Here is a 27429-nt window from a genome sequence, read left to right on the forward strand (position 1 = left end):
CCTAAGAATGAAGCATAGCTGGGCTGTGCTTGTCCCCAAAAAGAACTCACCAATGAGAGAAGAAGGCAAGGATGATGGAGGGATATTACAGGGTAAGAAGGCCCTAGGTTATGGGGATGATAGGGTAAATGAATCCTTAGCTTCAGGAGCACAGCTGGAAGAGAAATAAAGCATGACCTGCTTGAACCCATCCCCAAAATGGAGATCTTCAAAGGAACTCACCAATAGGAGAACTGGCTGGCATGGCAAAGGAATATTATGAGAGAACAAAAGTATACAAACATAGAGGTAGGGTTGGGAGGAAAGGGCACCTCTTGAACCTTACTCTTATCTGAACTGGGAAAAGGTGGGATAAATATGCACACTTACACTCATACATAAATTTAGTGTAGAAATATATTAAATTCAATGTGGGAAGAGGGAAAAAGAATAGGAGGATTTAATGAGGACAACAGAACTGAGAAGGGTAGAAGCATAAGCAAAACACATTTCAAGATGGATTGTAAAGAGAAATTAAAAGAAAAGAAGGTGTAAGAGCCAGTGATCACGGTCATGGATAGGCGAAGGGAGGAAGAGCAGAAGAATGGGATCAGACCACTTCAATTATAAAAGACCAGAATGATCAAACTCTTTGTAAAGAGGAGTGGGTAGCAAAGAGAGGAAAAATTGTCAAGATTTGATAGAGGGAAAAACACAATAAACAAGCATGACCATGAAGGTGAATGAGATGAAATCACTCAGAAACAGAGGAGGATATCATAATAGTTTAGGAAGCATAATCCAACGATATGTTGTTTCCAAGAAACTCACATTTACAAACACAAGATTCACAGAGTTAAATGAGATGTTTTAGCAGAATTTATTGTGCCTCAAGTTATTTTTTTAAAAAAGCAAAACGAATATTTACAAAAATACAAAATACCTAGACCAAGAAAAAGAAACAGAAATTAAATCACTTAATTTCGGAAAAAGAAATTGAAGTCCATACATGAATTCCCAATTAAAAAATAAACCTAGACCCAATCAAATTTACAAATGAATCCCATCAAATGTTTAAAGAATAATTAACTCTAATATTGAAATTAATAAATTGTTTGCAAAAAATAATGAAAAAGAAGGGATCCTATCAAACTTTTTCTGTAAGACAATCATTGTCCTGATATCTGAACCAGGCAGAGATAAATCAGATAATGAAAACTACAGCTAATAGTTCTCATACATATTGATATGAAAATATTGAAAAAATATTAGTGAAGAGGTTATAGCAACTGTTATCTTATGTGCAAGCTGGATTTGTGCCAGGAATACAAGGTTGGTTCAATATTAGGAAAGCTATAAATGTAATAGACCATATTAATAACAAAACAATAAAATTACTTGATTTGATCAAGAGATGTAAAACAAGCTTTTGACATAATACAATACCCACTTGTGGTTCTGGGTAAGTAAGGCAAAAGCTCACATATCAGAAACTCAAGTCACAGAAGCATAGTACAAATTTACAGGGGGGAAATGGGATAAAATGGGGATGATAGCTAGAAGGGAGGCTAAAGTGAGGAGAAAGCCAGGAAGTATGACAAATGTAAATTCCTATACTCAGACTCAAGCCGACTGCATGAGTAGAGCATGGGGGAAGATGTGGCTAGGAAGAAGTTCATATCAAAAAGTTCTAGTGGTTTTAATTGACTGTAGCATCGTGAAAAGAAATCTGACTTTTCAGTAAAAGGACCTCTCTATATATGAGTTTCTTCATCTGTAAAATGAAGGGGTTGGACTAGATAATCTCTAAGATTCCTTAAAAAATGTAAATGCCATTATCTTGGATTACATTGATAATAATAGTAATGTCACATGCTTACAAAGCACTTTTGAGATTTAACAAGTGTTTTCCTCAAAATAACCCTTTATCCAGCATTAGGTAGGTGATGGCCCCTCTGCACTCTGTACTAGTCAGACATCAAATGTATTATATCTAATTCTATGAGCCACATTTTAGAGGAGACATTTATGAGATGTAGTTGGTCCAGAGGAGGGTGACTGAAATGGCAAGGGAATTGAATACTGTGCCCCATGAGGATCCACTGAAGGAACTGAAGATGTTTAGCTTGAAGAGACGAAGACTTAGGGAGTTGAGAGGCTGAGAGACTTGCTCATAATTGTACAGTTACTATTTCTGAGGCAGGATTTAAACTGTGACTCAAGTTCAGTATAGTTTCTCTCATGCTCATGTCTGTTTGATTGCTCCCTTAAACAATCCTCATGTGACCTGTCAGCATCCAAGAGAAACAGCCTTTCAAATGACCCCTGAGCTCTTGCAGTAGAGAGAACATGAATCAAGGGAATGTGATCTCTGCTCCCATAAGCCCCCGGGGAGCAAGAAGCTCAAGTCTGTCTGACCTCTGCCCCCACCATTGCTACCACACTGCTCTGCAGGGATTCATTGCAATAAGCCTTCAAAATTCCCACCTTCAAAACAGGAACTCCAGTTTCCTGACCCCTTACCCTCAGAACCTCATTAGAAGCAGGGTCTCTGACTTTCTCTGGTGCTTGAGAGGGAGCTAGTGGACTCTGCCTTCTGTCATCGCAACTAATCCAATGATATGATGGCTCAATTCTATGAGGGTAACTCATTCCCCCCTCCTCTCCTCATCTCAGTGATACAGACTCACCAGCTGCCTAGACAAAATCTCCTTCCCCTGATACTACTCTGTGTTCTAGTACCCAGGTCTGCTTAATCTTATCCCTTCCATATCCTCTTCTAACTCTATTTTCATTGTGCTCTTTAGAACCTTGTTTTGTCACTAACAAACTCACCTCCATTTTAGATCTTTTCCTCTTGAACCCATTCCATCTTCTTATACTCATGGAAATCTACCTTTTCCCCCCTCATCCCCCAAGACACTGGCCACTCCTTCCAGTGTTAAATAGTAATCTCTTTTCCATTTTCTCCATCATCGTATCAATCCCCAAAGATGGGACTAATATTATGTAGAAATTATGCTAAATCTGAGTCCTCTCTCTCGAGAGACCAAGATGGAATGGAGGATGGTGTACCCCTGAGAGATGGGAAGTAAATGTTAATACTTTTGTTCTTACTACATCTTCAAAGTAAAAAACTAATTGATATAGTTAAATGGGACTAGGATACTAGTTACTAGTACCTATAGTGGAGGGAATACACCAAGGATAGGGGGTAGAACTGATAGTAATAGTGAAGAGACACATCAAACCCTCATGGGATACCCCTAGAACACTAAGGGGATGGAGCCAGCCTGGCTCTGGGATATTGATCCCAGAGAATACTCTCAAACAAATGTAATGCAATTTAAGCCTTTCTATAAATTCTTTTAAAAAATAAATGAAGTGGTCCACTATCAGAATGATATTAATCAATGTTCTCTGGGGCCAAATGAACAATCAGTTCTGAACTCACTTACTTCTATTATTGAGCCAACAGCTCTCCCTCTTGGACACAAGAATAAAGGCCTTGCTAAGCCCCACATATATGTCCAAGTCATTTATGTTTTCTGTTCTTTTCCCGCTCTGCTCCTGACTTTTTAGACTTCAAAACCACGCCTGGGACCTCTTAACCCTGGAATATCCAACCATCTATGCAACCTTCTCACCTGAGAATATCCTTCTGCTAAACTGGCCCCCTATTTCCACTGATGAGGGGACCATTAATGGAGGGATCCCAGGCTGGTCAACTTTTATGCCCCTCCAGACTGTGTGCCTGACTATATGGACTTTAATACCACGTTCCTGTAAAGGTACCTTCTTTCCCCCTCTCCTCCTTCACCTCCTATTTGTGTGTTGTTGTTCCCCACTAGAATATAAGCTCCTCAAGGTGAGGGACTGTCTTTTTGCCTGTATTTATATCCTCAACATCTATCACAGTGCCTGACACATAATAAGCTCTTAATAAATACTTAGTGCTTTATTGGCTTCCTGAACTAATAATATTTTAATCCTTTCAGAATAAGAAATAAGATTAGTCTGGCAAAATTTATACTTAAGAAATTCATCCTAGTTTGTGATGATTATAACTTCAACCCTTTTTTATTGCCTTCATTTCTAAGCACTAAACATCTCTTTAACAAGATGTTCAAGAAGGTTATGAATAGTTGACATTAAGCTCACTGGTCACTATAGTCTAGCACCACCTAGATATCTCTAGAAGAACCATCAAGGAAAAAGGCAAAAGGCAACGTATGTTGAAGCTGGAGCAAGACAAGAAGTTATCCCATGAGTAGCTTTGTCCTTGGCAAATGTGACCAGCCTTTTTATTCATCTTGATAGGGAAAACACCAATATAAAATGTTATGCAAATGTATTTCCAAAAGGATCCCCATATAGATCAGAAGATGTAGACTGATGAGATAGCAGTGGGTACTTGCAATGGACAGTGAAAAGGATCTGTTCCAAAAGGTTTCTCAAATGAGATGTTCATTGGCTTGGAAATGGTCAGGGTGCTTTGCTTGGGAGTTGAATATGGATATGGCATAGTAAGCAATCATGGTTCTGGCCTTTACTCTCCTTACTTCTTCTAGGTGCTCTCCAATTAAGGGGATCTGTTTACTGAGTGGAATTGTTTCCATGAGGAATGGAGATAGAATCTGACCTTCTTAGCTCCAGAAGTGACAACCAGGTCAAGCAGCGTTTGGGGGATGATAGGAAGTCCAAGGAATAGATATGAGATGAAGAGAAAAGGAGAAGAATAAAGAGATCTGGGGAAGAAGAAGAGAAACTAAAATTCAGTTTCATTTAAATCCAGCAAACATTTACTAGATGCATACTAAGTGCAAGGAACTGTGCTAGGTGCTGAGGATACAAGACCTTAAAGAGACATTCTCTGGGGCTCTTCAAGGAGCTTACATTCTGCTGGCAGGAATATATCATGTACAACAGGGGTGTCAAACTAAAATAGAAATGAATACCTGCTGGCAATGGAAATGAATCTACATTCCTATGATGTAGAAAACCACAAATTAGCATTATCTATTTTATATTACATTTTTATATATTTTGTTAAATATTTCCCAATTATATTTTAATTTGGTTGGGGGCACTTACCACCACTTGCTGCCCACATTGACACCTCTGATGTATACAAATAAGCAAATATGAAGTAACATGAGAAAAGGGAGAATGCTAATGACTGGGGAGATTGGGAAAGATTAGACAGTGTGACATAAGTTAAGTTTTGATGGAAGATGAAGGTTGCAAGAGGCAGAAATGGAAGGTGTTTATTCCAGACGTAGAAGCTGGCCTTTGTCAGTGCACAGGAGAACTAGTATGTGGTATCCATGAATGAAATACAGTTGGACCAGCACACATGAAGTGGAGTGATATGAAATAAGGGTAGAAAAGAAGGTAAAAGCCAGATTTGGAGGGCTTTAAAATACAAAGTGCAGGAGTTTGTATTTTATCTCTGATAATAGGCAGAATCTAGAGGTTTTAAAAAGGGGAAAGTCATGGTTAAATCTATACTTTAGGATATTTTTTGGCAGTTGTATGTAGGATGGATTGGAGGTGTAGGGATGGTGAAGAGGGAGCCAATAGAAAACCTAAATTAGGATTGTTGTCATTAAAGTAGATAAATGGCAATGGGTTCCAGAGATGTAGAGAGATAATTGACAAGACTTGGCAAATGGTTAGACAGGGGGCTTGAGGGAGACACAATGGGAGAGAGACAGGATGACTGAAGTTAGGCAGCTAGGTAATTGTGAAGATCTTGGGTACCCTCAAGAGAAAGAGAGGTTTTAAGGAGGGGCAGACTTAGAGAGTAGGTGAGTTCATAGGATCATAGATATAGAGCTGGAAGGGACCCAAATGGTCATCTAGTCCAACACCTTACTTTGCAGATGATGAATCTTATGTCAAGGAAGTTAAGTGAGTTGCCCAAGGTCACATAGGCAGTAAGCAACAGAGACAGGATTTGAACCCAGGTCCTCTGTCGCTGGAGTCAACGTTCTTTACATTTTACTGGGCATATCAGTCTTGGGTGTGCTGGATTTGAGATGCCAATAGACCATGAGATGTTCAGAGGAACATGAGGCAATGAAAGACTGGAGTTCAGGGGAAAGGCTAGGGTTAAATAAAAAGGTTTAGGATTTATCTGAATAGGAAAAATAATTGAACCCATGAGCGCAGATTAGATCACCTAGAAAGAAAGCTTGGAGTGAGAAGAAGTCTCAAGGCAGAGCCCTTGGAGACACCCACAATTAGTCGTCAAGAAATGATGAATCAGCAAAGAAGATTAAAGAGGAGTAGTCAGAGAAGCAGGACAGAATAATCCTGAAAGCCAATAGAGGGAATGATCAATCATAACTGGCACTGATATTTTGCTTTATGGTTTTCAAGGTGCCCTATAAAACATCTCATTTGACCCTTATGATAATCCCATGAGGTTAGTACAAATATTATCCCCATTTTATAGGTAAGGAGATTGAGGCTTAAAGAATTTAAGTGATTTGCCAGAGGTCAGACAGTTTGTAAATATCAGAGGCAGGGCTTGAACTCAGATCTTCACGGTGTCAAGTTCATCACTCTATTTGCTATGAATGTCAAAAGCTGCAGAAAAATCTATATGGTTAAGAACTGAGAAAGAGTCATTATATTTGGCAGCTAAGGGGTAATTGTAAACTTAAATGAAGCAATTTAAGTCAAGCAATGTGATCACAAGCCAGGTTGCAAGGGGTTGAAAAGTGAGAGGAGGAAGAATTGGAGGCAGCAGGAGTATTTAACTATTTCCAGAACTCTTAGCATTGAAAAAGAAGAGAGAGTTAGGAAGATTTTTTAAAACCTTCTGATTCTATATAATTCTTTTTAAAATTTTTTGTTATTTATTTATTTTAAACATTCTTTTATTTTTAAATTTTGAGTTCCAAATTCTCTCCCTCCCACACCCTCCCTTATACACTAAAGCAAGCAATATGACATCAATTATACATGTGAAATCATATAAGACATATTTTTATGTTAGCCACAGTTTTTAAAAACAAGAAAAATAAAGAACGTGAGAAAATTATACTTCAATTTGTATTCAGAATTCATTAGTTCTTTCTCTTGAGGTGAAAAGAATTTTTTCATCATGGTTTCTCTGGAATTGTCTTGGATCATTGTATTGTTTCAAGTGTGTCTCTTGTAAACAATTTATTATTGGATTCCAGTTTAAGGGAGGATGGAGGTACTTTCTCTCATGGTGATAGCAATACCTGAACTATTCCTCAAAGTCTTCCACACTGTTCCCAAGACGTGATGTAGCTACTTTGAGTTTCCCACTTTCATTGTCTTGGCACTCCTCTACTGGGGCCCAGCTGACCTCCCAGCTAACTTGGACTCTTGGGGGGTGCTGCCCCCTCTCTTGTTGTGACTATTGTCACTTTTGGAATGCTATCTTGGTTCTCAAGGCATGCACTGTCCCCCTGTCCCCACCTGCCAGCCAAACCTCCCCACCTTTATCAATTGAATTTGCCTTGTTAATGAGTTCTAGTTATATTTCTCACTTCAGTTCACAGAGTCTGTTTCCTTCTCTGTAAAATGGGAATAATCATCTTTGCACTACATATATCAGAGGGCTATTGTGACTAAAGCAATTTATAAAACCTAGAGTATTACATAAATGTGAGCTATTATTGTTATGAGATGCTATTTTGAACATTAGCACAATCCACACCCAGGCTATTCAGAGGGCTCATTTCTAAGAAGATTCTTGGAAGCATATCATGGGCAGGCTTCTCATTTCATAGAACTCAGACATTCTTAAAGTTGAGGGGAAGATCAAGCCAAAGCCTCTGCAAGGAATGCTGAAAGGCCAATAAGAAGCTTCTCCAACTCCATCTTAATTCCCCCACTCTTTCTTTCTTAATTTGCTCCTTTGAATTTTCCCGCTGACTGTCTTTGGCAGTGCTTCGACAAATTCCACCTAATTAAAAATAAAAATATTAGTAAGTAAATAGATGAAAAATTCTGGCTTCCCTCAATGGACTCAATACTGAGCTAAGGAGGGAGAGGGGCAGGTAACTGGAAGCAATGTGTTGGGGAACAATGTGATCGACTCATTTTAATATTGTGAGTTCACTTGAATGAAATAGAGATTGTTTCATTCTTTGTACCTGTCTACCCAGCATCTAGCATGGTGCCTGACACACACTTAAATATTTTTTGATTGTGTTAAATCATTCTGATCCTGGGAAGTTAGAAAAAGATCATCTGGCCACACCTGATCTTGATGGGAGGATGTTAAAGAGCTGAGTATTTTCAGAATTTGATTCTGGATCACAGAATTTGAGCATCGGAAAAAATATCAAGTACACCTAGTACAACCTGTATCTAAAAGGAATCTCTATTACCCCATATCTAAGTTGTCATATATCTCTGCTTGAAGGCCAATAAGAAACTTCTCCAACTCCATCTTAATTCCCCCACTCTTTCTTTCTTAATTTGCTCCTTTGAATCTTCCCACTGACTGTCTTTGGCAGTGCTTGGACAAATTCCACCTAATTAAAAATAAAAATACTTCCCATAAGTAAATAGATGAAAAAGGGGGAACCCCCCTCTTGAGAGTAGCTCATTCCAGTTTTGGACAGTCTAAATTGTTAGGAAAAATTTTCCTAACATCAATCTTAAATTTGCTTATTTGCAACTAGCACCTGCTCCTAGTTTTCTTGCAGACCTTGATAATGTTAATGATCCTCTTCTTGATACTTCTCTTCTAAATTTTCACATTCCTCTCGCCTGCCTCTCCTTTTGCCTAAAGGAGATGGCTACATATCAGTTTCCTTTGCTGAATCATGTCTGCTAACTTTGATTATCCCACAGGCCTCTGAACTGGGTTTTCTTCTCTTCTTCCTTTATACTGTTCCACTTGGTGATTTCATTAGCTCCTATGGACTCAATGGTCATTCTCTATGCTGATGATTCTCAGATCTACTTTTCCAGCCTTAACCACTCTACTGCCCTCCAGTCTTACATCTCCAACTTCTTATTAGATATTTTGAACGGGATATCCTTGAAATTATCTCAAACTCAACATGTCCCAAACTTATTATCTTTCCCCTCATACCCTCCCTTCTTCCCAATTTCACTATTATTGTAGAGGATGCTATGATCCTCCCAGTCACCAAGCTTGCAACCTAGGTGTCATCTTGGACCCCTCATTTTCTCTCTCACTTCCCATAGTCAATCTGTTTCTAAGGTTGATGAATTTTACCTTTATAACATCTCTTGTATGCATTTTCTTCTGTCCTCTGATACTGCTGATACCCTGGGCAGGCCCTCATCATCTATACCTAGACTATTACAGTAGTTTGCTGGCTGGTAATCCATTCTTCATCCAGCTGTCAAAGTGGTCTTCCTGACCATGCCAACCCATCCTCACTACTCAATAAACTCCAATGGCTCCCTATCACCTTCAGGATCAAGTATATCCTTTGGCTTCCAAAACCCTTCATAACCTGCCCCCCATCCCACCTCTCAGGTCTTCTTTCACCTTATTTATACCTTATCACTCCATCTTTACCATCCTCTTTATTTCTTACATCCTGTGACATTGGCCTCCTTGCTGCCCCTCAGATAAGACAGTCTCCTTATTTGAGTTATTTTCACTGGTTACCACTCATACCTGGAATGTTCTCCCCCCTCATCTCTGCTTCTTGGCTTCCTTGGCTTTCTTCAACTCCCAGCTAAAATCTCATCTTTTATAGGAAGCCTTTTTAGATGCTCCTTCATTCTCATGCCTGCTCTCTGTTGATCGTTTCTTATTTATACTGTATGTAGCTTGTTTATACATAGTTGTTTGCGTGTTGTCTCCCCAATTACATCATGAGCTCCCTGAGAACAGGGATTGTCCTTTGCCTGTCTTTGTATCCCCAGTGTTTAGCATGCTGCCTGGCACATAGTAGGCACTTAATAAATGTTTATCGAGGGACTGTTTCTACTCTATGGGGCCAAACAGTACAAGTCTGATCCCTTCTCCCCAAGAGAGCTCTTTAAATATTTGAAAACAGCTTTCATATTCCCTTGGTCTTCCTTAGGCTAAACTGATCTTGTTCATTCAACAGATTCACAGATGCTATATGACCAAAGCCCTTCATTATCCTGCTTTCCTTCGTCTGGACACTTTATGTCTTATAAATGTCTTCCTTAAACTATGACACTCACAACTGAACACTAAGGAATAGAAAAGGATGACAACAATGACAATAACTACTACTGCTCCTGTTACTACTACTAGTACTACTACTACTACTACTACTACTACTAGTACTACCACTACTACTAGTACTAGTACTAGTACTACCACTACTACTACTACTACCACCCTTTAAAGTTTGCAATCCCCTTTACATATGTTAACTCATTTGATTCTCTTAACAACCCTGGAAGTTAGGTGGTATTATTTTCCCCATTTTACATTTGTGGAACCTGAGGCAGACAGAGGTTAAGTGACATGCCCAGGGTCACACAGCTATTAAGTGTCTTAGGCTGGATTTGAACTCAGGTCTTCGTGACTCCAGGCCAGGCACTCTATCCACTGTACCACTTACCTGCCATATAAAGCACTGGACAGAGTACAATAAAATGGAATTCAAAAGTGATTAATGTAAATTCATGTGCTTTGGATTTAAAAAAAAAATCAACCTCACAAGTATAAGATAGGTTATAGTTAAAGAGAGATTTGTTTGGAGAACACCTAGTTTTAGGAGACTGCAAGCTCCGTACGATTCAATAATATGATGAGGCAAATAAAATGTCAATGGGATTCTTTACTTCAGGTCTTCCTGATTCCAGTCTCAGCTCTGTTCACTGAAGCTTTGAATCTTTCATTATCACATAGTCTACATTTCTCCATTTTCCCCACAATAATAGTATGAGATACTTCATTAAATGCTAAGATCTGTTAAACTACCCGCAGAATTCCTGAGGATTCTAAGTGATATGGTGGATAGACAACTGGGCCTGGGTTCAGGAAGATCTGAATTCAAATCCGGCCTCAGATACCCACTAGCCTATGGCAAGTCACTTAACCTCTGCCTGCCTGAGTTTCTACAACTATAAAATAGGGATCTTAATAGCACCTACCTCCATTGGTTGTTATGAGGATCAATTGTGATAATATCTATAACCCCCTTAATGCAGTGCCTGGAACATAGTAGGCACTTAATAAATGCTTGTTGCCTTCCTATCTCTTACCCCACTCCAACCCTTATATAGAAGGTTAATCTGGCATATTTTGTTCTTGATGAAGTCATGTTAGCTCCTTAAAGTCACTGTTTCCTTTCTAGATATTCATCATCTATTTCTTTAATGATTCATTCTAGAATTTCTCCAGAAACCAGAGTTGAACTCACTGGTCTAGAGTTTGAAGACTCTATTCTACTTCTACTCTATGTGTTTTATATGGAAAAATGCTGGTACCAGTCATTTTATAGATTAGAGGAGCATAAGCTTAAATTCTGGGCAAGGTGGTTGCATAGCTTCTAGCCCCCTTAACTTGCTAATCTCAAAACCATTGATTCCACCATTATGATATAGAAAGAAACATTAGAGTACAGCGAAAGAGTTTGGGGTCTGGGAGTCAGGAGATTTTTCTAGACCTGATTCTGATTCTCTAGGACTTACCTTTATAAGAGATACAGTGTTTAAAAGGAAGAGTGTGCTATACCAAATACAGGAAGACTTGGGTTAAAATCTAACCTCGGATTGTGTGTGATCATGGCAAAATTAGTTAAGTGGAAATGCTGGATTTGGAATTTTAGAACCTCAGTTAAAACTCTAGCTCTATTTGCCAAGGTACTTAACCTTTCATAAAAAGATCCTCATCTGTAACATTAGGCGGTTAGACAAAATGGCTTGTAAGACCCCTTCCAGATCTAAATCTATGAACCCATGAAGTTACCTCTCTCAGCTTCAGTTTTCTCGTCTTTAGTACTATTTACCTCACAGAGTTGCTGTGAGAATCAAATGAAATAACATAAGCCTCTTTGCCAATGTTAAGCTGCTAGATAAATGGCAGTTAATGTTTTGTCACTTGTAAAATAGAGATCATTATTCCTGTTCTACCTATCTCCCAGGATAATTATGAAGTTTAAAGGAGATGATGAAAGTGCTTTGTGAAAACAAATAAAACAGCCTACCTGAGTGGCTTTTGTTATTATGCTATGTCATTATGCTAGAGATGGCTGGCTAATCAATATTAAGTGATTGATCACCAAACCATTGGGCAGTGGTTTAACAAAAGAAACAACACAGACCTGTGATTTCATCAGAGTAGGAAACTCCTCATGGACCTTAGAAAGCAGATTTTCATCTTCTGAGGATTCCCATTGTACAAGGAAGGCCAATAGAGCCAGCATAAATTATTGTCCACTTCATTAGAGGGGACCATGGACCCTTTAATAAAGTGCCATTGGCTCAGAGCTCTGCCTCAGTTTCTCTTATTGTAGCTTGGATAATTTTTATAGTCACATTATCAATGTTTGCTTTGCTTGGGTTTGGTCAGAGAGGGAGTTTTCTGTTTTCTTTCCCTTCCCCTTCTCCATTCCCTTCTTCTCTTTCCTTTTCCTTTAAAAATATTCTCTCAGTTTTTCATTGGTTGTGAATGTAGGTAAGCCTTGCCTCTATCTCACTCCCTTGTCCCAACCTCCAGAAGATGGTGGTTCCTAGTTCTCCAGGAAACTCACCTTCCTGGGGTACTTGTATGGTGCTGTCAATCTTTTGACATGCTCTTGCAGATCCCGAGTCAGTTCCCCTGGGTCTTGGTTGATAAAATCTTGATTTAAAACTACAAAAGCTTTTACCACCTGTATAGGGAAATCCATAATGTCACCACCTGTTTTACTAAGAAAATGAAACCCTTGATCTCTGTCCCTTAAATCAGCCTTTTAAAAAATTTCCAAATATTCACCAGCCCACATAAAAAGGTCCATTCCATCCCTTTGATTCATCCCATCCTGGAACCAATATTCTATTCTACCTGTTTGAGCCTATATTGATGGAGTCAGTGGCTGCTTATGAGTAAGACTTAAAAGATATTGGAAGCCCCTCTTGTTTCCATACTTTTTTTTGGAAACTAATGCCTAAGAATCCTCTATTAGAGTTGCCATATCCCTGTTAAGAAGCACATACCTCTGGGAGGGAAATGCACTGAGTCAATCAAAACACCTCAGGGCTATATTAATTTCAAATGAGATAATTACCTGAAGGAGATTATGGGGCACCACTTAGGGAAGATAAAACTTTCCAGGGGGGTTATTGGGCAACCAAAGTACAACAGAGCTCTCTTCCTAATGCTCATTCTTATGTTAATACATTTCTTTCCTCTTTTTTCAGAGTTTTTGCTTTGTTCACAATCATCTCCCAAAGCCTTTCCTCATATGATGAACTAATCCACACTAAAGTGTGAATAACTATATTGACATTTATTTACAGGCTTCAATCCTTTTACTGCCTGCTGTTCTCCATGCCTGAAAGCCACACTTATATTCTTTTAGAATGTGAGTACTTAGAAAAGGATTATGTTTTTAATATCTTTGTATCCCCAGTGCTTAACATAGTGCCTGGCACATGGGAATCTTTATTAAATGCTTATTGACTCACTAAACAAAACTCAATTTATGTCAACTCCTCCATGAAGCTTTCCATGGTTCCTTCAGTCAACTATGAACTTTTTCTACTCAATCTCACAGCCCTTTATATGTATCTTATTTATTCACTTATGTTTCATTCTATTTGCATAGCATGTGCTTCATATATCCTTCCTAGACTGTAATCTTAATGAGGGCAGGGACTGTCCTATCTAAATTTTTCAGGGTTAAACTGGCCCACTGCAAAAAGTAAGTATTAAATAGATATATGTTGAATTGAACTGAAAGTGCCAGGAATTTAATGTTAATTTTTTTTTTGCTTTAAAACTATACATTTTTAATGAGCATGGATAAAGAGGTTAAATTGACATACCATATACCAAAATAAGCTGCAAATTGATAAGCAAATTTAAGGTAAAGGGTTAAATTATTCAAAATAGCAGAGAAACATCTTTTATATCTTTGGTTTTTAAAGAAAATTCATAATCATAAGCTAAAGGAAACCACAAAATAATGTTGATTACGTAAAGACCTTTTGCACAATCATTGTAAGAAACATGGAACAGTGTTTTTTTTGGGGGAGGGAGGTATTTGCTTTCGAAAATTGGATACAAAAGGGGAAGATTTCAAACAAAAGAATGAACCTCTAATGGTGGAATTTAAGATACTGACACTAGGGATTTGGGATTGAGTGAGAAGTATTCGGGGACAAGTAGACATCTTGGTGCATCATGACACAAATGAGTCATATATTCTACCAATGCAGGCCCCTGATGGAGACTGAGTCTGGAACCTGCTATATTACCTCTCCCCTGATGGAGTCTGGACTGCTGACCACAGCGGACTCAACAACGGCAGGATGTTCTGACAGGGCGCTTTCTACTTCAAAAGGTCCAATTCGGTAACTGGAAGAGAAAAATGGACCTTTTCAACATATACTGTCCCAATGTTCGACCCACAACCCACCATCATACCTAAAATCCAGAGACCCAGGAAAAGACAAGCAGCAACCAACATCTTTACCTTGAAGAATTGATCACATCATCAGCTCTTCCCTTAAACCAGAAGTAACCATCTTCATCCATGTGGGCACGGTCCCCAGTGATGTAAAAGTCCCCCTGTTTGCAAGAGGCTGTTTTCTCAGCATTGCCCTGGTCGTACATAATAAAAATTGAAGAAAGGACATCCTTGGCATGACTCTAAAGTGTTGGCATACTTTTGTGCTGGGCTGATTAGTACTGGCCAGGTTACTGTTCAAGTAAGTTTGGGCAGGACAGTTGCTCCTCTAAGCTGGTGATCTGCTTGTTTTAATAATTAACAAAGGGTAACCAAGATGCAGAGTTGAAACTGCTGCTGTGTGAATTTCTACTCCCGCAATAGGAGATTCTTAGCAGGGAATAGTTATCCCCTGAAACCAGAGCATCATAAAATAGAATGAGCTTTGAGAGATCACTTAGTTCAGCCTTCTGTCTCTAGCATGTATGACTGTCTCTTGAAGGGAGGAAGTCTGGTACAGTGGAAATCAGAAGCTGACTTTGGAATCAGAGAACCTATCTGTGTAACTGTGTAACTTTGTGTAACTTTTGGGCAAGTCACATAACTTCTCTGGCATTCAATTTCCTTATTTGTAAAATGAAGGAGTTGGATTAGATGATTCTATGTCAATTAGTGAAGCCTATAGGGAAGGGATAGGCCCCTTCAAGCTGTAAATCTAAAATCTCCCAAAGGAAGTCTGGGGCAATTCCAGCTCCTTTGACCAGGAACCTTTTGCTTGAGCACATGCACATAATTCTTAAAAAAATTAATCCTATATTAGCAGAAGTTCTAAAAAAATTTTCAACATGTGAATAGCCTTATGAAAAATCACTCAAAATCTAAGGGAATCTAAAGAAGTAAGGGAAATTACATCAAAATAATGTAGCAAATTTGGTGAAAAATAGTAAAAGATAGGAATAGTCAATGTTGGAAGGGTTGTTAGAAAACTAGTACACCACTGCGAATTGGGCCAATCATTCTAGAAAGCAATTTGGAAATGACTAAAATTTTCATACCCTTTGACCCATAGATCACATTGCTAGGTGTGTACCTCAAGAAGGTCAAAAGAAAAAAGAAAGGAAGGTTTTATGTTCACTAAAATATTCATAGCAGTGCTTTTTCTTTTTATAGTAACAAAGAACTGGAAATAAAGCACATGCCCATTGATTAGGAAATAACTAAACAAATTATGGCATATGAATGCAATGAAATATTGTGCAGTAAGAAATTATGAATATGGAGAATACAGAGAAGCATGGGAAGACTTATACATGAACTGATGCAAAGAGAAGTAATCAGGATGAGGAAAGCACAATGAAAATGGAAAGAAAAACATCAAAAAAGAAACTGAACACTCTGTAATTATAATAATCAAATTTGGCCCTGCGGAAAAGAGAAAACAAATGTACCTCCTTCACTTTACAGAGGTGGGGAAAACAATTATGGGTGTGAAATATGCATGTGCTGATGTGTTAGTTTTGTTGAACTATCCCCTCCCACTTTTCCCCTTTGTTATGAGGGGCAACTCTTAGGGAAGGAGAGAGGGGAGGGATATGTGTATATGAAGCTAAAAACAAAAGATATAAATAAAACTTTTTGGTTGCCTCTAATGCTGCTTATTTACAAAAAGTTTACTTACCAAGTAGCCTGTGAAGAAACAGAAGGGCTGCTTTGGTTTGATCCTGATGCCAATGTTACCCTCTTTTCCTGGAGGAAGGATGTTGCCTTCATCATCTACAATCTGAGATGAAGAATGAGGCACAAAGGCAACTAATGGACTTGGGAAAATCAAAATGCTCCTGCAGACCCAGCATAGGTGCACTCAACATAAAACCTGCTCTTAACAACAGCAACAACAATAATAACAACAACTTACATCTCAATTGTGTTTGGTTGTTTACAAAGTATTTTCCCTGCAATAATGCTGTGCGGTAAAAAGAAATAATAACACAATCTCAGAACTGGCAGGGACCTGCAAAGCCATCTAGTTGTTCAGTCATTTCAGTCACGTTTGACTCTTCACAACCTATTTGGAGTTTTCTTGGCAAAGATACTGAAGTGGTTTGCCATCTCTTTTTCCAACTCATTTTACAGTTGAGGAAACCAAGGCAAAGAGGGTTAAGTGACTTGACCGGGGTCACACAGCTAGTGTCTGAGGTTAGATTTGAACTCAGGAAAATGAGTCTTCCTGACTATCCACTGGGCCACCTAGCTGCCCTGTGAAGTCATCTTAGACTAACCCAAAGAAGAATTCCCCATACAAGGTACTTAACAAATGGACATTCAGTTTTTGCTTGAAGAGTTCTGGTGATAGGTAATCCAGTACATCTCCTAGGCAACCTCCATTTTGCATTTGGATAGTTCCAATTCCTTAACAACAAACCTTCCACACATCATTCTGTGTTTTGCTCTCTGGGCCCAAACAGTCATATTCTTCTTCCAAGTGACAGCCTTTCAAATACTTGAAGACAGTTATGATGTCTCCCTCTAAGTCTTCTCTTCTCTATATCAAACATATCCTTCAATGAATTCACAAGACCATGATTATTAGGCCCTTCACCATCCTAGCAACCCCAATGATCTCTGGTCCATCAATTTCCTTCCTATAATAGCCTCCAGAACAACACTTTAGATGTGGTCTGACCAGAGCTGAGTACAGTGAGATTCTTCTTTCCCTAGTTCTCAACATGCCTAAGATTTCAATAGTTTACTATCTCCATTTTACATTGAGTCTCAGAGACATTAAATGATACGGTCATAGAGTTGGTAAATGAGAGAGTCAGTACTGAAACCTAGATATTTTGACTGTCAAGTCTGGGATGCTTTTTGTGCTGCAGTCTTAGACCCGTACATCTAATTCTCTCTCAAACTAACCCCTATCTAGTTGGGACATAAGTTTCTTACCTGGACATCATAGGGTGGAACAGCTTTCCCCATGGAACCTGACTTGATTTTCATGCCTTTTTGATTGGCACAGATCAAAACCTGGAGAGAAATTAATGCCAGGTAAGAGCACTTGCCACATATGGTGTATTCTATTATGAACATAAAATAATGTAATCTTAATGGTGAAATTTTAGGGCAGTGAAGAGATGGAAAAATTATTAGATGTTCAAGAGATCATAATGTAAGATGGGAACTGATCAGACCCATCAGTACTCAGGATAGGAAGGGCTGGGGAGAATTCTATGATCCAGAAATGTTTATTCAGAATCTGAGGGAGCCAGTGGGACAATCCTCATTTGAGGTTCAAGGATTCAGCAGCAACTTACAGTTTCAGACTGGCCATAGCCTTCATGCAACTCCAGACCTGTCTGACTCTTCCATTTTTTTCTCACATCAGGATTGAGGGTCTCTCCTCCTGTTACACAGTGCCTCAGGCTCTTAAACTTGTACCTTTGTTGAGGAGGAAGAGAAGATGGCTCTAGTTAGGGACTTAGTATGGGATGTATGCTATCCATGGTGATAGCATGGGATCCTGCCCACACTTCACAAGATGTAACCCCCCTGGGTCCCCATCTGCTGACCTTTAAGGGTTCTTGAGTCTCCATCTTTATAACCTATGAGTTTGCTGCCTAAGGAGTAGGTTAATGCTGATGAAAAGAAACAGTTTTGTGAATAATAAAAAAATTCCAACAGACAATATTTTAAAAAAACCCAACTTGTTAGATGTGGGGCAGCTAGGTGGTGTAGTGGATAAAGCAATGGCCCTGGAGTTAGGAGGACCTGAGTTCAAATCCAGCCTCAGACACTTAATAACTGTGTGACCCTGGACAAGTCACTTAACCCTCTTTGACTCAGTTCCCCATCTATAAAATGGGCTGGAAAAGGAAATGGCAAACAACTTCAGTATCTTTGTCAAGACAACCCAAAATGGAGTCACGGAGACATGACTGAAACAACACAACAATACCACAACATTTTAAAAATAGGAATCATACAATCACAAAGTTGGAAGGGTATTCCAAGGTCATCTAGTTCAATGTGTTTCAAGGCCAGGAAAGTCTTCTACTGCTTTCTAATTTGAAACTTGGGCAAGTCACATTCTGGACCTCAATTTCCTTACCTATAAAATGAGGGAATTGGACTGAACATTCTCTAAGTCCTTTCTAGCTCTTGATCTATGGTACTTTCTATGATGTCTTCATGATCTTCTCTATGAGTTTTAATGAAGACTTTACCACAGGGATCCTTTAAATAATATGCTCCCTCAGTGAATCTAGAAGTTAAGATTAATTTACACACAATATTTTGCATGGATCCAAAGTGAAGGCCACTTGTGAATATTTTTATTTAGAGGGGGTATGGGTCAGAGCAACCATTTCAATTACTCTTTTCCTAGGCATTGCATGAGCAAATTATTACCGGAAGAATAGGATTATTAAAGGCTTATCAAGGATTCAGCAATGGTGTTGCCCCTCAGAGCAGGCAATTCTTATGGGAGGTAATTCACAAAGCGCCAATTCAGAATCTACTATATATTTGTGGAGCATTAATAGAAGTTACACTTCTTACAAATGGCATATAAAGAAAGAGAAGAGGCACCCCACAAAAAGTTGAGGTCAGAAATTTCAGAAGAGACACAAAAAGGCTCCTTTCCCTGAAGGCTAACTTGAGGAACCAAAGAGGAAGTACCCTCTAGGTGACCATCAGGGGAAGCAACGATTTGTTTGAAGTGGCTCATCCTTCATATACCCAAATAACACTACACTGGCTAACACTGATGCTTTGTGCACTCACTGGCTGTGGCTGAGAAGGAAATTTCTCTGGGCAAAACCATATAGCTTATATGAGTGTTAACTGAACCCACTTTGGCCTCATTAGCACCATCAAAGCCAATGGAACCCTACTAAAAAGCCTCAGTCTACAGGAACCCTTTCAAGTCTCTCTGAGCCACTAAAAGATGGACACAATGCAGGTCAATTATCTTAGGAAACTGGAGTCCATATCTTCAGGGTGTCTTGAGTGATGTCTGGTCTATTCTGTATATATATATATTTGTGTGTGTGTGTGTGTGTGTGTGTGTGTGTGTGTGTGTGTTGTGTACACATAAATATGGAATGGAAAAGAGTTACCTGGTCAAGTCATGTTGTACAAGCATCTGGAACATGGTTGGAACACAACAGAAGGTGGTGATTGGCATTTGGCAGAGTGTCTAAATAGGTAGGAAATATTGAAAGGTCACTAAACCTTGGGTCCAAAGGAAAAAATGGCTAGGTTATCTTTATCAGGGTGCCAGAGGCAAGGATGATTGGGATGGGTCCCTTCTCTATATCCAGCCAGTGTGGGTACCAACTCTTCTGTCAAAACCTTCTCTGGGTTGCTGATTAAGGAGCAATGTAGTTGGCTTTTGTTTTTATTTCCCACCCTTTTTGAAGATGTATTAAGGAGGGTGGAAGGCATAAGAACAGGAAGGAGAAGGTGTAGCAGTCAAAGGACCTGAGAATCTACACATTAGGTACTTTAATCCTGGATAATTGAGAGTTGTCAGTCGGGGTTCTGATTATTGTAGGTAAATATTGAACCTGATATTTCCTTGCTGGAAACTCCTTTGGTGGGGAGGTCTAATGAAAGAACCGTGGTCTAGAATACATGATGCCCATGTTCTAGTTCCATTTGTCTCTAGCTTTCTGTGTTACCTTGGCAAGTCAATTTTACCCTTGAGGTCTCGTTTTTCTTATGTTCAAAACTATTGGGTTAGGCTAGATCTCTAAAGTACTTTCCAGTAAGACTAAAGTCTTTAAGGTACTTTCCAGTAAGTTTCAGACCCAGGACCCTATTTTTCTATATGACTATCTGATCCTACATTGCTTTGTATGTAGTAGGTGCTTAATAAATGCTTGTTGAAGTTAATTTACTTGAATTACTCATTTTGAATTGTGGAATGACAGGAAATAGAGTTCACCAAGGAAAACAGATATACATTCTTATACCTTGATTCCATTCTTCCTGTGGATGGTCTGCTTTCTGCCATCCCCTTAATATAAGGATCTGTTCTGTGAAGTTTGGATTCAGTCAAAGGGCCTCACTTGAGTGCCTAGAGAGCCACATGTGGCCTTGAGGCTGCAGGTTCCCCATCCCCGATCTTGGCTCTTACCTCGGTCCCTTTCCTCTCTGTAAATACATATTCATTACTTTTTAAGACTTGACTAAAAACTCACCGGCTTTAGGAAGCCTCTCTGAAAAGGCAATTTCACACAAAGGAAAAAAAATCCTCTAGTTTCAGACAATGAAAACTAGAATTTTATCCTGGGTTTTTTTTGTTTTGTTTTGTTTTTTTTAGGCAATTGAGGTTAAGTGACTTGCCTAGGGTCACACAGCTAGTAAATGTCAAGTGTTTGGTCTGAGGCCACATTTGAACTCAGGTCCTCCTGACTTTAGGGCCGGTGCTCTACCCACTGCGCCACCGAGCTGCCCTGTAGCCTGTTCTTTCATACTTGGTGGTTTATATAACTCAGTTTCCTCATCTGTACAATCTGAGACAGTTAGGTGGTATAGTGTACAGAGTTCTAGGCAAGGAGTTAGAAAGACCTGAATTCAAATCTGACCTCAGACACTTACTAGCTGTGTGACCCTGAGCAAGTCACTTAAGCTCTGTTTGCCTTGGCTTCCACAAATGCAAAATGAGGATAATAATAGTGCCTACCTCACAGGATTGTTGTGAGGATCAAATAAGATACTTGTAAAAACCGCTTAGCATAGTGCCTGGCACATAGTAGATATTTCTATAAGTACTTATTCCCTTCACCCCTCTCCAAAAATGGAGATACTTGTATTCTCTTTTTCACAGTGTGAGCATCAAATGAGATAATATGTATCAAATGTTTTATAACAGTGAAACCGTATAATAATGTGACTCATTATGATTATTCCTTCACTGAATTCCTACTCTGATGCTTCATTATAGTGCTGGGGTGACTATTCATTCTCAACAGCAGGGAACAAATTCCAGAAGGTCCTAGCCAGTTGTAAAAGCTTTCAAAGTAGGTCCAAGATCAATGAATGAATAAGTGAATAAAATATTAATTACGTGCTTAGTGTGGGCAAAGTACAGGAGATACAGATAGAAATGTAGGAGAATTCTTGTTTCAAGGAGTTCACTTTCCAATGAGGGAGATGATGCATATAAAAGGTTTTAGCTGCAAGCTTGTTGTCAAGGTTTCAAGGTGGAGAGATGTGCTTGCTGTCCTAAGACCAGCCTTGCTTAGCGAGGGTTCACCACCAGTTGATGGAATTATTTTTCATCAGTATCTCACTTAGCCATTGCTCAAGGTGTGAAAGGGAGTGGATTTGCATTAGTGAGGGCTATTCTCACACTGATCATATCAAGAATCCTTGAAGCACTAAATTATCACCATTATTACAAAGGGACTTAAAATGTGTGTTGACTAGGGATCATCATAATTCACTTTTACATGGACTTCTAATGTTTGTAAAGTGATCTACATATATTATCTCATAATATTAAGCCTCACAATAACTCTATGAGGCAGCTACTATAGATATTATTGTCACCATCTTATAGATTAGCAAGCATCTGAGATAGAATTCAAAGCCAGGTCTTCCTGTCTCCATGGATATACAATACTCTATCCACTTCTCTATGGAGATCAAGGTATCAGTTTATCTTTGCTTATGCCTTTTTCCATGTCTCCTGCAACTTAGTAAGTCTGAATGCTTTCTCTCCTTTTTCTCGTCTAATTTCAATAATCCAATAAATAAAGTAATTTCTGTCTTTACATTCAAGATCACATTGGTGTCAGCTTTTGGCAGCTGGTGAATGAAAAGGCAGGCTCCTGTTATCCAAGTAGAGTAGAAAGTCCAGGCAGCTTTGACCCAGCCTGTGTCAGATGGGTTCCAGAAGATGTCAGAATCTGATAAATCTGTCCACTTCCTGACAACACAGAAAAAGAGAGTGTTTGCTTTACAGCAGTACAGCTGTAGAGACTGTCATTTACTGGTTGTGTGACCCTGAGCAATGCAATTAACTTCTATTTGTCTTAGTTTCCTCAACTGTAAAATGGGAATAATAATAGCACCTACTTCCTAGTATTGCTGTGAACATAAAATGAGTTAATACTTGTAAAGTGGTTAGAATACCAACTGGTTACATAATAGGCACATAATAAATGATTGTTTCTTTCCTTCCATCTCTCAAAAGGAGATTCAGAGGCTAGAGAAGGGCTGGGAGCACAGTGAGTGTTCAGCAAATACTTGTGGAGTAATCCTACAAGTGAATGACTCTTGGAGTGCCAAAAATGTCATATCATCAGACATATGGAATCTTGACCCATCAGACCTCCCACATGCCATGCTTAATACCATCTTGGGGGGAAAATAATTGAGTATTTAAAAGTTGATAGGCTCTGAAGCACCAACATGTTTCAGCTAGAAATGAGTTTCAAATATTATTTAATTTATCCTCCTTCTCCCCCCCAAAAAGGGAGAAAACTGAATTCTACACAGAGAAACTGACTTGGTCAAAGTTATTGTGTAATAAGAACAGTGTTTGTGTATTTGTCAGAAATGCAGAATAAATATGGGCTAGCTTCATCCTACTTCTCAATCTTGTTAAGTAAACCTTCTGAGGTAATATGCACAAAATCAGATAGTTTTTGAGGGGTCATGACTGAGGGAGTGGGAGTGGGCTCAATTTTAGGAGCTTACCTAGGATTTCTGGGTTTGGGGGGTAATAATCTAATACTGCAATGCCCCACTGAGGATTTTTCACTTCCCACCTCATCCCCTCCTCAATAGACTGATTGGATAGCTACATTTTTCTGATGTGACTTTTAGAGGACAGACCAATTGATTGGTTATAAGTGTTACATTATTGTGTGTAAGCTTCACTAAAGTGTTGCTTAAACGGTGTAAAAAGCACTAGACTGGGCTCAAATCCTGACTCAGACACTTGGTATCTGTGTGAAGTTGAGTGAGTCACATAACCTCTCCAAGATGTCACAGTTTCCTCATTTGTAAAATGAGGAAGTTGGGCTTGATGGTGCCTTAGGTCCTTTCCAGTATAAATCTGTGATCCTATGGTATCATTGTGATGGAGGGTTGGATTTTATAGCTTCATTATCTTTTCAGGTACTCAGATAATGCTCCCCCCCCCCCCCCGCCCAAGAACAGACTCAGACTGCAGACTATTGGTCATAGAAATATTCCTGATTGTGCTGATAAAGATACTACACATGCTGTGATAAAAGCATGCTGTTGGCAAAGTAAAGTATTATCCAATATATTTCCTGAAATAGCAATGCATTCTAACATTATCAAAAAGCCAGCTGTTTGGGAATTATTTAGTAAACACTCTAATGATGTCAATGACCAAGATTAATGAGAAAGTTTAAGGCCTTCCTGTGAGAGATGGAGGAAATGAAGAAAAAAAAAGCAAGCTGGCAAGCAGAGTATCACTTGGAGCAGCAGCTAGGATGATGTCTTCAGCAGCATAGTGCAGTGATAGCATCATCCCCAGTGATACTGGATGGAGTAGAAATAGTTAGGGATGGGGACAGCAAGCTATCAGCTGACCTCTAAGGTAGGTAAATGGTACAGTACTTGGAGTCAGGAAGACTGGAATTCAACTTAGATACTTACTAGTTATATGACCCTGGGAAAGTCATTTAAACACTTGGTTGTTGTGAAGATCAACTGTGATAACATATGAAAGGTACATTGTAAATCGTAAAGTGCTAATTCTTCTTGTTCTTGTTCTTGTACTTCTCCTTCTTCTTCACCAGCTCTGTTATTCAATATGAAAAACTATGGTCCATTTCAGAGGAGCATCTCTAGCTATCTAATGAGGAACATTTTGAATTTTTAAAATTTTGAATCCTAGTTGTTAGTTACATGCCACAGGTGTGATTCAAAGGTGGCATGGGGCTGAAGCAGAAAGACAGATGATGTCTCTAATAATCTTGGCTAATTATTAGAATGGCATAGTGGATCTATTTGTGACACTGTATGTACATTAATAATACATTGGTCCAAGGCTATAGCATTTGAATATATGTGAATGCTGAATAGTCAGTTTGGTATTGGGGAGAATTCCAAAGATAACTGTGTGAAGTTTCTGTAACTACAAGAGAGGGAGAGATGTCTCTGGCTTTGTGTTAAGGATGAAGAGGCTGCTGCAGAGAGCCATGATCAGGAAGCCAGGGCCTATGAGCCACATGAGGCTATCTCAAGCACTCAAGGAGACTGTTCAGGATGTTTTGCCATTAATTCATCTATGTCTGTGTGAACAAACTTCTAAGAACTGATATAACTGGTCCAACAAGAAGAAGAATGTGTGAACAAGGATACCATACTAAGTAACAAAAAAAATAGCCCTATAGAGGTCCAAGATATCTCAAATACAGGCCACGAGGACTAAAAAAGTTGAACTAGACCACCCTGGAGAATCTAATGGTCAGTATGATGAAAATTATTTGCAAGATGACTCCTCCCTAAGAGACTGTGGACTTTGGGACCACTGTCACACTGTTGTCAGCATCTACCTAACAGTGGCTCACATTGGTCTTCCTTTTCACCCTTTCAAGTAAGTCTTCCTTCCAGTTTTATTGCCTTTTGCAGATTTGGAGACTTTTTTTTTTTAATATCATTACAGATCTAGCACTGGAAGGGACTTCAGAAATCATCTTGTCTAACTTCCTTATTTTTAAAAATAAGTAAACTGATACCCAGGGGAAATTAAGTGAATTGCCCAAGGTTATGTAAGTAGGAAGTATCAGAGATGGGATATAAACCTAGGTCTTCCCACTTCCAATCCCGTGTTTCTCTCCCTCCACCTCCACTCTACCACAGAATTGTTAACCTAGCACAAACTGGTGATTTCAACTAAGCTATCACTGGGGTTGTTGCTACTCTGATGTTCAGCTGCCAATACATCCTCCACTATACCTTGCAGAGGTGGCAAAGCCCAATCCATAGCTGACTTGGGTATGTTCCAGCATCTTGGGTGAACCTGTGGTGCCACTGGTGAAGTAGATGACCAATGGGTCCTGACTCCTAGTCCTTACACAGTTATGTTCTTCAGGTGCCACCCTAAAAAAAAAAGAACAAACACGTATATTCATGCAAATTTACCATAACTCTCCCTTCTTCTCTCAGGTAATTTAAAACTATTTGTTACACAAACCTTGGAGGATGTGAGCTCTGGGTACTTAGTAATATGAACCTATAATAGAGCCATGTTTTCCCTGAAAGATCACTTTGATTCCTAAGGTTAGATCATATTTCTGTTCAACACTAAGACCTCCCTTTGGGTAGAAGTTTCCATCCACCAGCTTTTTGTGCAAACAGGCCATATATAGAAATTTCATTCCTCCTTTGACTAGAGTTATGATAACAGTAGAAGATCTTTGATCATCTCCCCACAATAGGCTGAACTGTATCTTAAAAATAAAAAATTGACAATAAGATTTATATTTTAAATTATCCCCCTGAGGTGGGATGAGTTCATAAGTTCTCAGTATTGATACAATCTCCAAGTTTAATTTCGGCTGCAGAGGAGACATGGTGACTCTGGAGAGACAAAGTATTCTTCAGGGAACACCTACAATCTCTGCCCCATAGCACTCCAGCCTTCTTTCTCACTGTTCTCTTATATGAGTTCACTGCTCCATCCAATTTTTTTCTTTCATAAAGTTTTAGTTTGTATTGATATGTTTTGTTTTCATATCATATTCATTTTCAAATATATCCCTTGCCCATACTCTTCCCTGTAATTCATCCCTTGTAGCAAAGAATAAATACAGGGGGGGAAAAGCAGTTGAGTCAAACTAACTACCACATCAATTAAGTCTGACATTATATGTTATAATGTTCCACAACTACAACCACTACAGGGTCTACTACCCTGTGCAAGCAAAAGAGGGGGATTTACCTTCTTGTCTCTTTTTTGGAGCCAAGCTTGGTCATTATAATTACACAATATTCAGTCTTTCCATGTACATTATTGTCATCATGGTGTATGTTGTTTTTTTTTTTTTGGAGGGTCTGCTTACTTTATTCTGTACCAATTCATGTGTCTCTGTATGCTTCTCTGAGTTCTTCATATTCATCATTTCTTATGGCATAGCAATATTCCTTTATATTTGTACTACAATTTGTTTTGTTATTTCCCAGTTTATGGGCATAAACTTTGGTTCTAATCCTTTGCTACCACATAAAATGGTGTTATGAATATTTTGGTATATATGGGATATATTTTCCCCATAAAATATAAATTTTATGATATAAAATATATCTTATATATAATGTACATATTAAATACTTTTAGGCATATATTTCTGTTTGAACTTCCTTGGGGTATATGACTAGTAGCACATTACTAGTCATCTTTGGATCTTTGGGTAAAAGAATGTGGCTATATTTTAGTCTCCTTTTTAAAAAAAACATAATTCTAAACTGTTCTTGCAGCATGATTCAACTAATTCTCAGCTCTACCAACAGTGTACCTGTATGCCTGTTTTCCCCTAGCCCCTCCAACATATATGATTTCTATATTTTTTAATCTTTGCCAATTTTCTGGGTATGGTATAAAACCTTAAAGTTTTTTTATTTGCATTTTTTTATTATTAATGATTTAGAGCAAACCTTAGATACACTATTTACTGTAGATGGAAGTGTAAATTGATCCAATTATTCTGGGGGGGATTGTTGGTTTTGGGGGAGAAAATTACCAAACTCATATCTTTTGACCTATTGGGTGTATGTCACAAAGGAGTCAAAGAGAGACAGAAAGGCTCTCTCTCTCTCTCTCTCTCTCTCTCTCTCTCTCTCTCTCTCTCTCTCTCTC

The 27429-nt window shown here is 38.8% G+C and overlaps 1 protein-coding gene across 4 annotated transcripts in view; it reads right to left on the reverse strand.

Moving 5' to 3' along the window:
- Nucleotides 1–7077: 7077 nt before the first annotated feature.
- The window catches only part of LOC114052364 (acyl-coenzyme A synthetase ACSM5, mitochondrial-like), a 66363-nt gene continuing 46011 nt past the window's right edge, over nt 7078–27429 (reverse strand). For 3 of the 4 annotated variants that reach the window (XM_027874926.1, XM_027874924.1, XM_027874925.1), the window contains exons 5-14: nt 25530–25673; nt 22365–22518; nt 19700–19779; nt 17897–18020; nt 17529–17609; nt 16264–16365; nt 14613–14740; nt 14395–14494; nt 12687–12806; nt 7078–7927 (exon numbers count right to left, since the gene is read on the reverse strand). In XM_027874926.1, coding sequence (XP_027730727.1) covers nt 7844–7927; nt 12687–12806; nt 14395–14494; nt 14613–14740; nt 16264–16365; nt 17529–17609; nt 17897–18020; nt 19700–19779; nt 22365–22518; nt 25530–25673 — 1117 coding nt within the window. In that variant the 3' untranslated portion in view covers nt 7078–7843. The remainder of the gene's footprint in view (nt 7928–12686; nt 12807–14394; nt 14495–14612; nt 14741–16263; nt 16366–17528; nt 17610–17896; nt 18021–19699; nt 19780–22364; nt 22519–25529; nt 25674–27429) is intronic. The other variant, XM_027874927.1, reaches the window with a different exon arrangement.

The sequence above is a fragment of the Vombatus ursinus genome, unplaced genomic scaffold, assembly GCF_900497805.2.
Source record: "Vombatus ursinus unplaced genomic scaffold, bare-nosed wombat genome assembly UNPS02014807.1, whole genome shotgun sequence".
Classification (NCBI taxonomy): Eukaryota; Metazoa; Chordata; class Mammalia; order Diprotodontia; family Vombatidae; genus Vombatus; species Vombatus ursinus.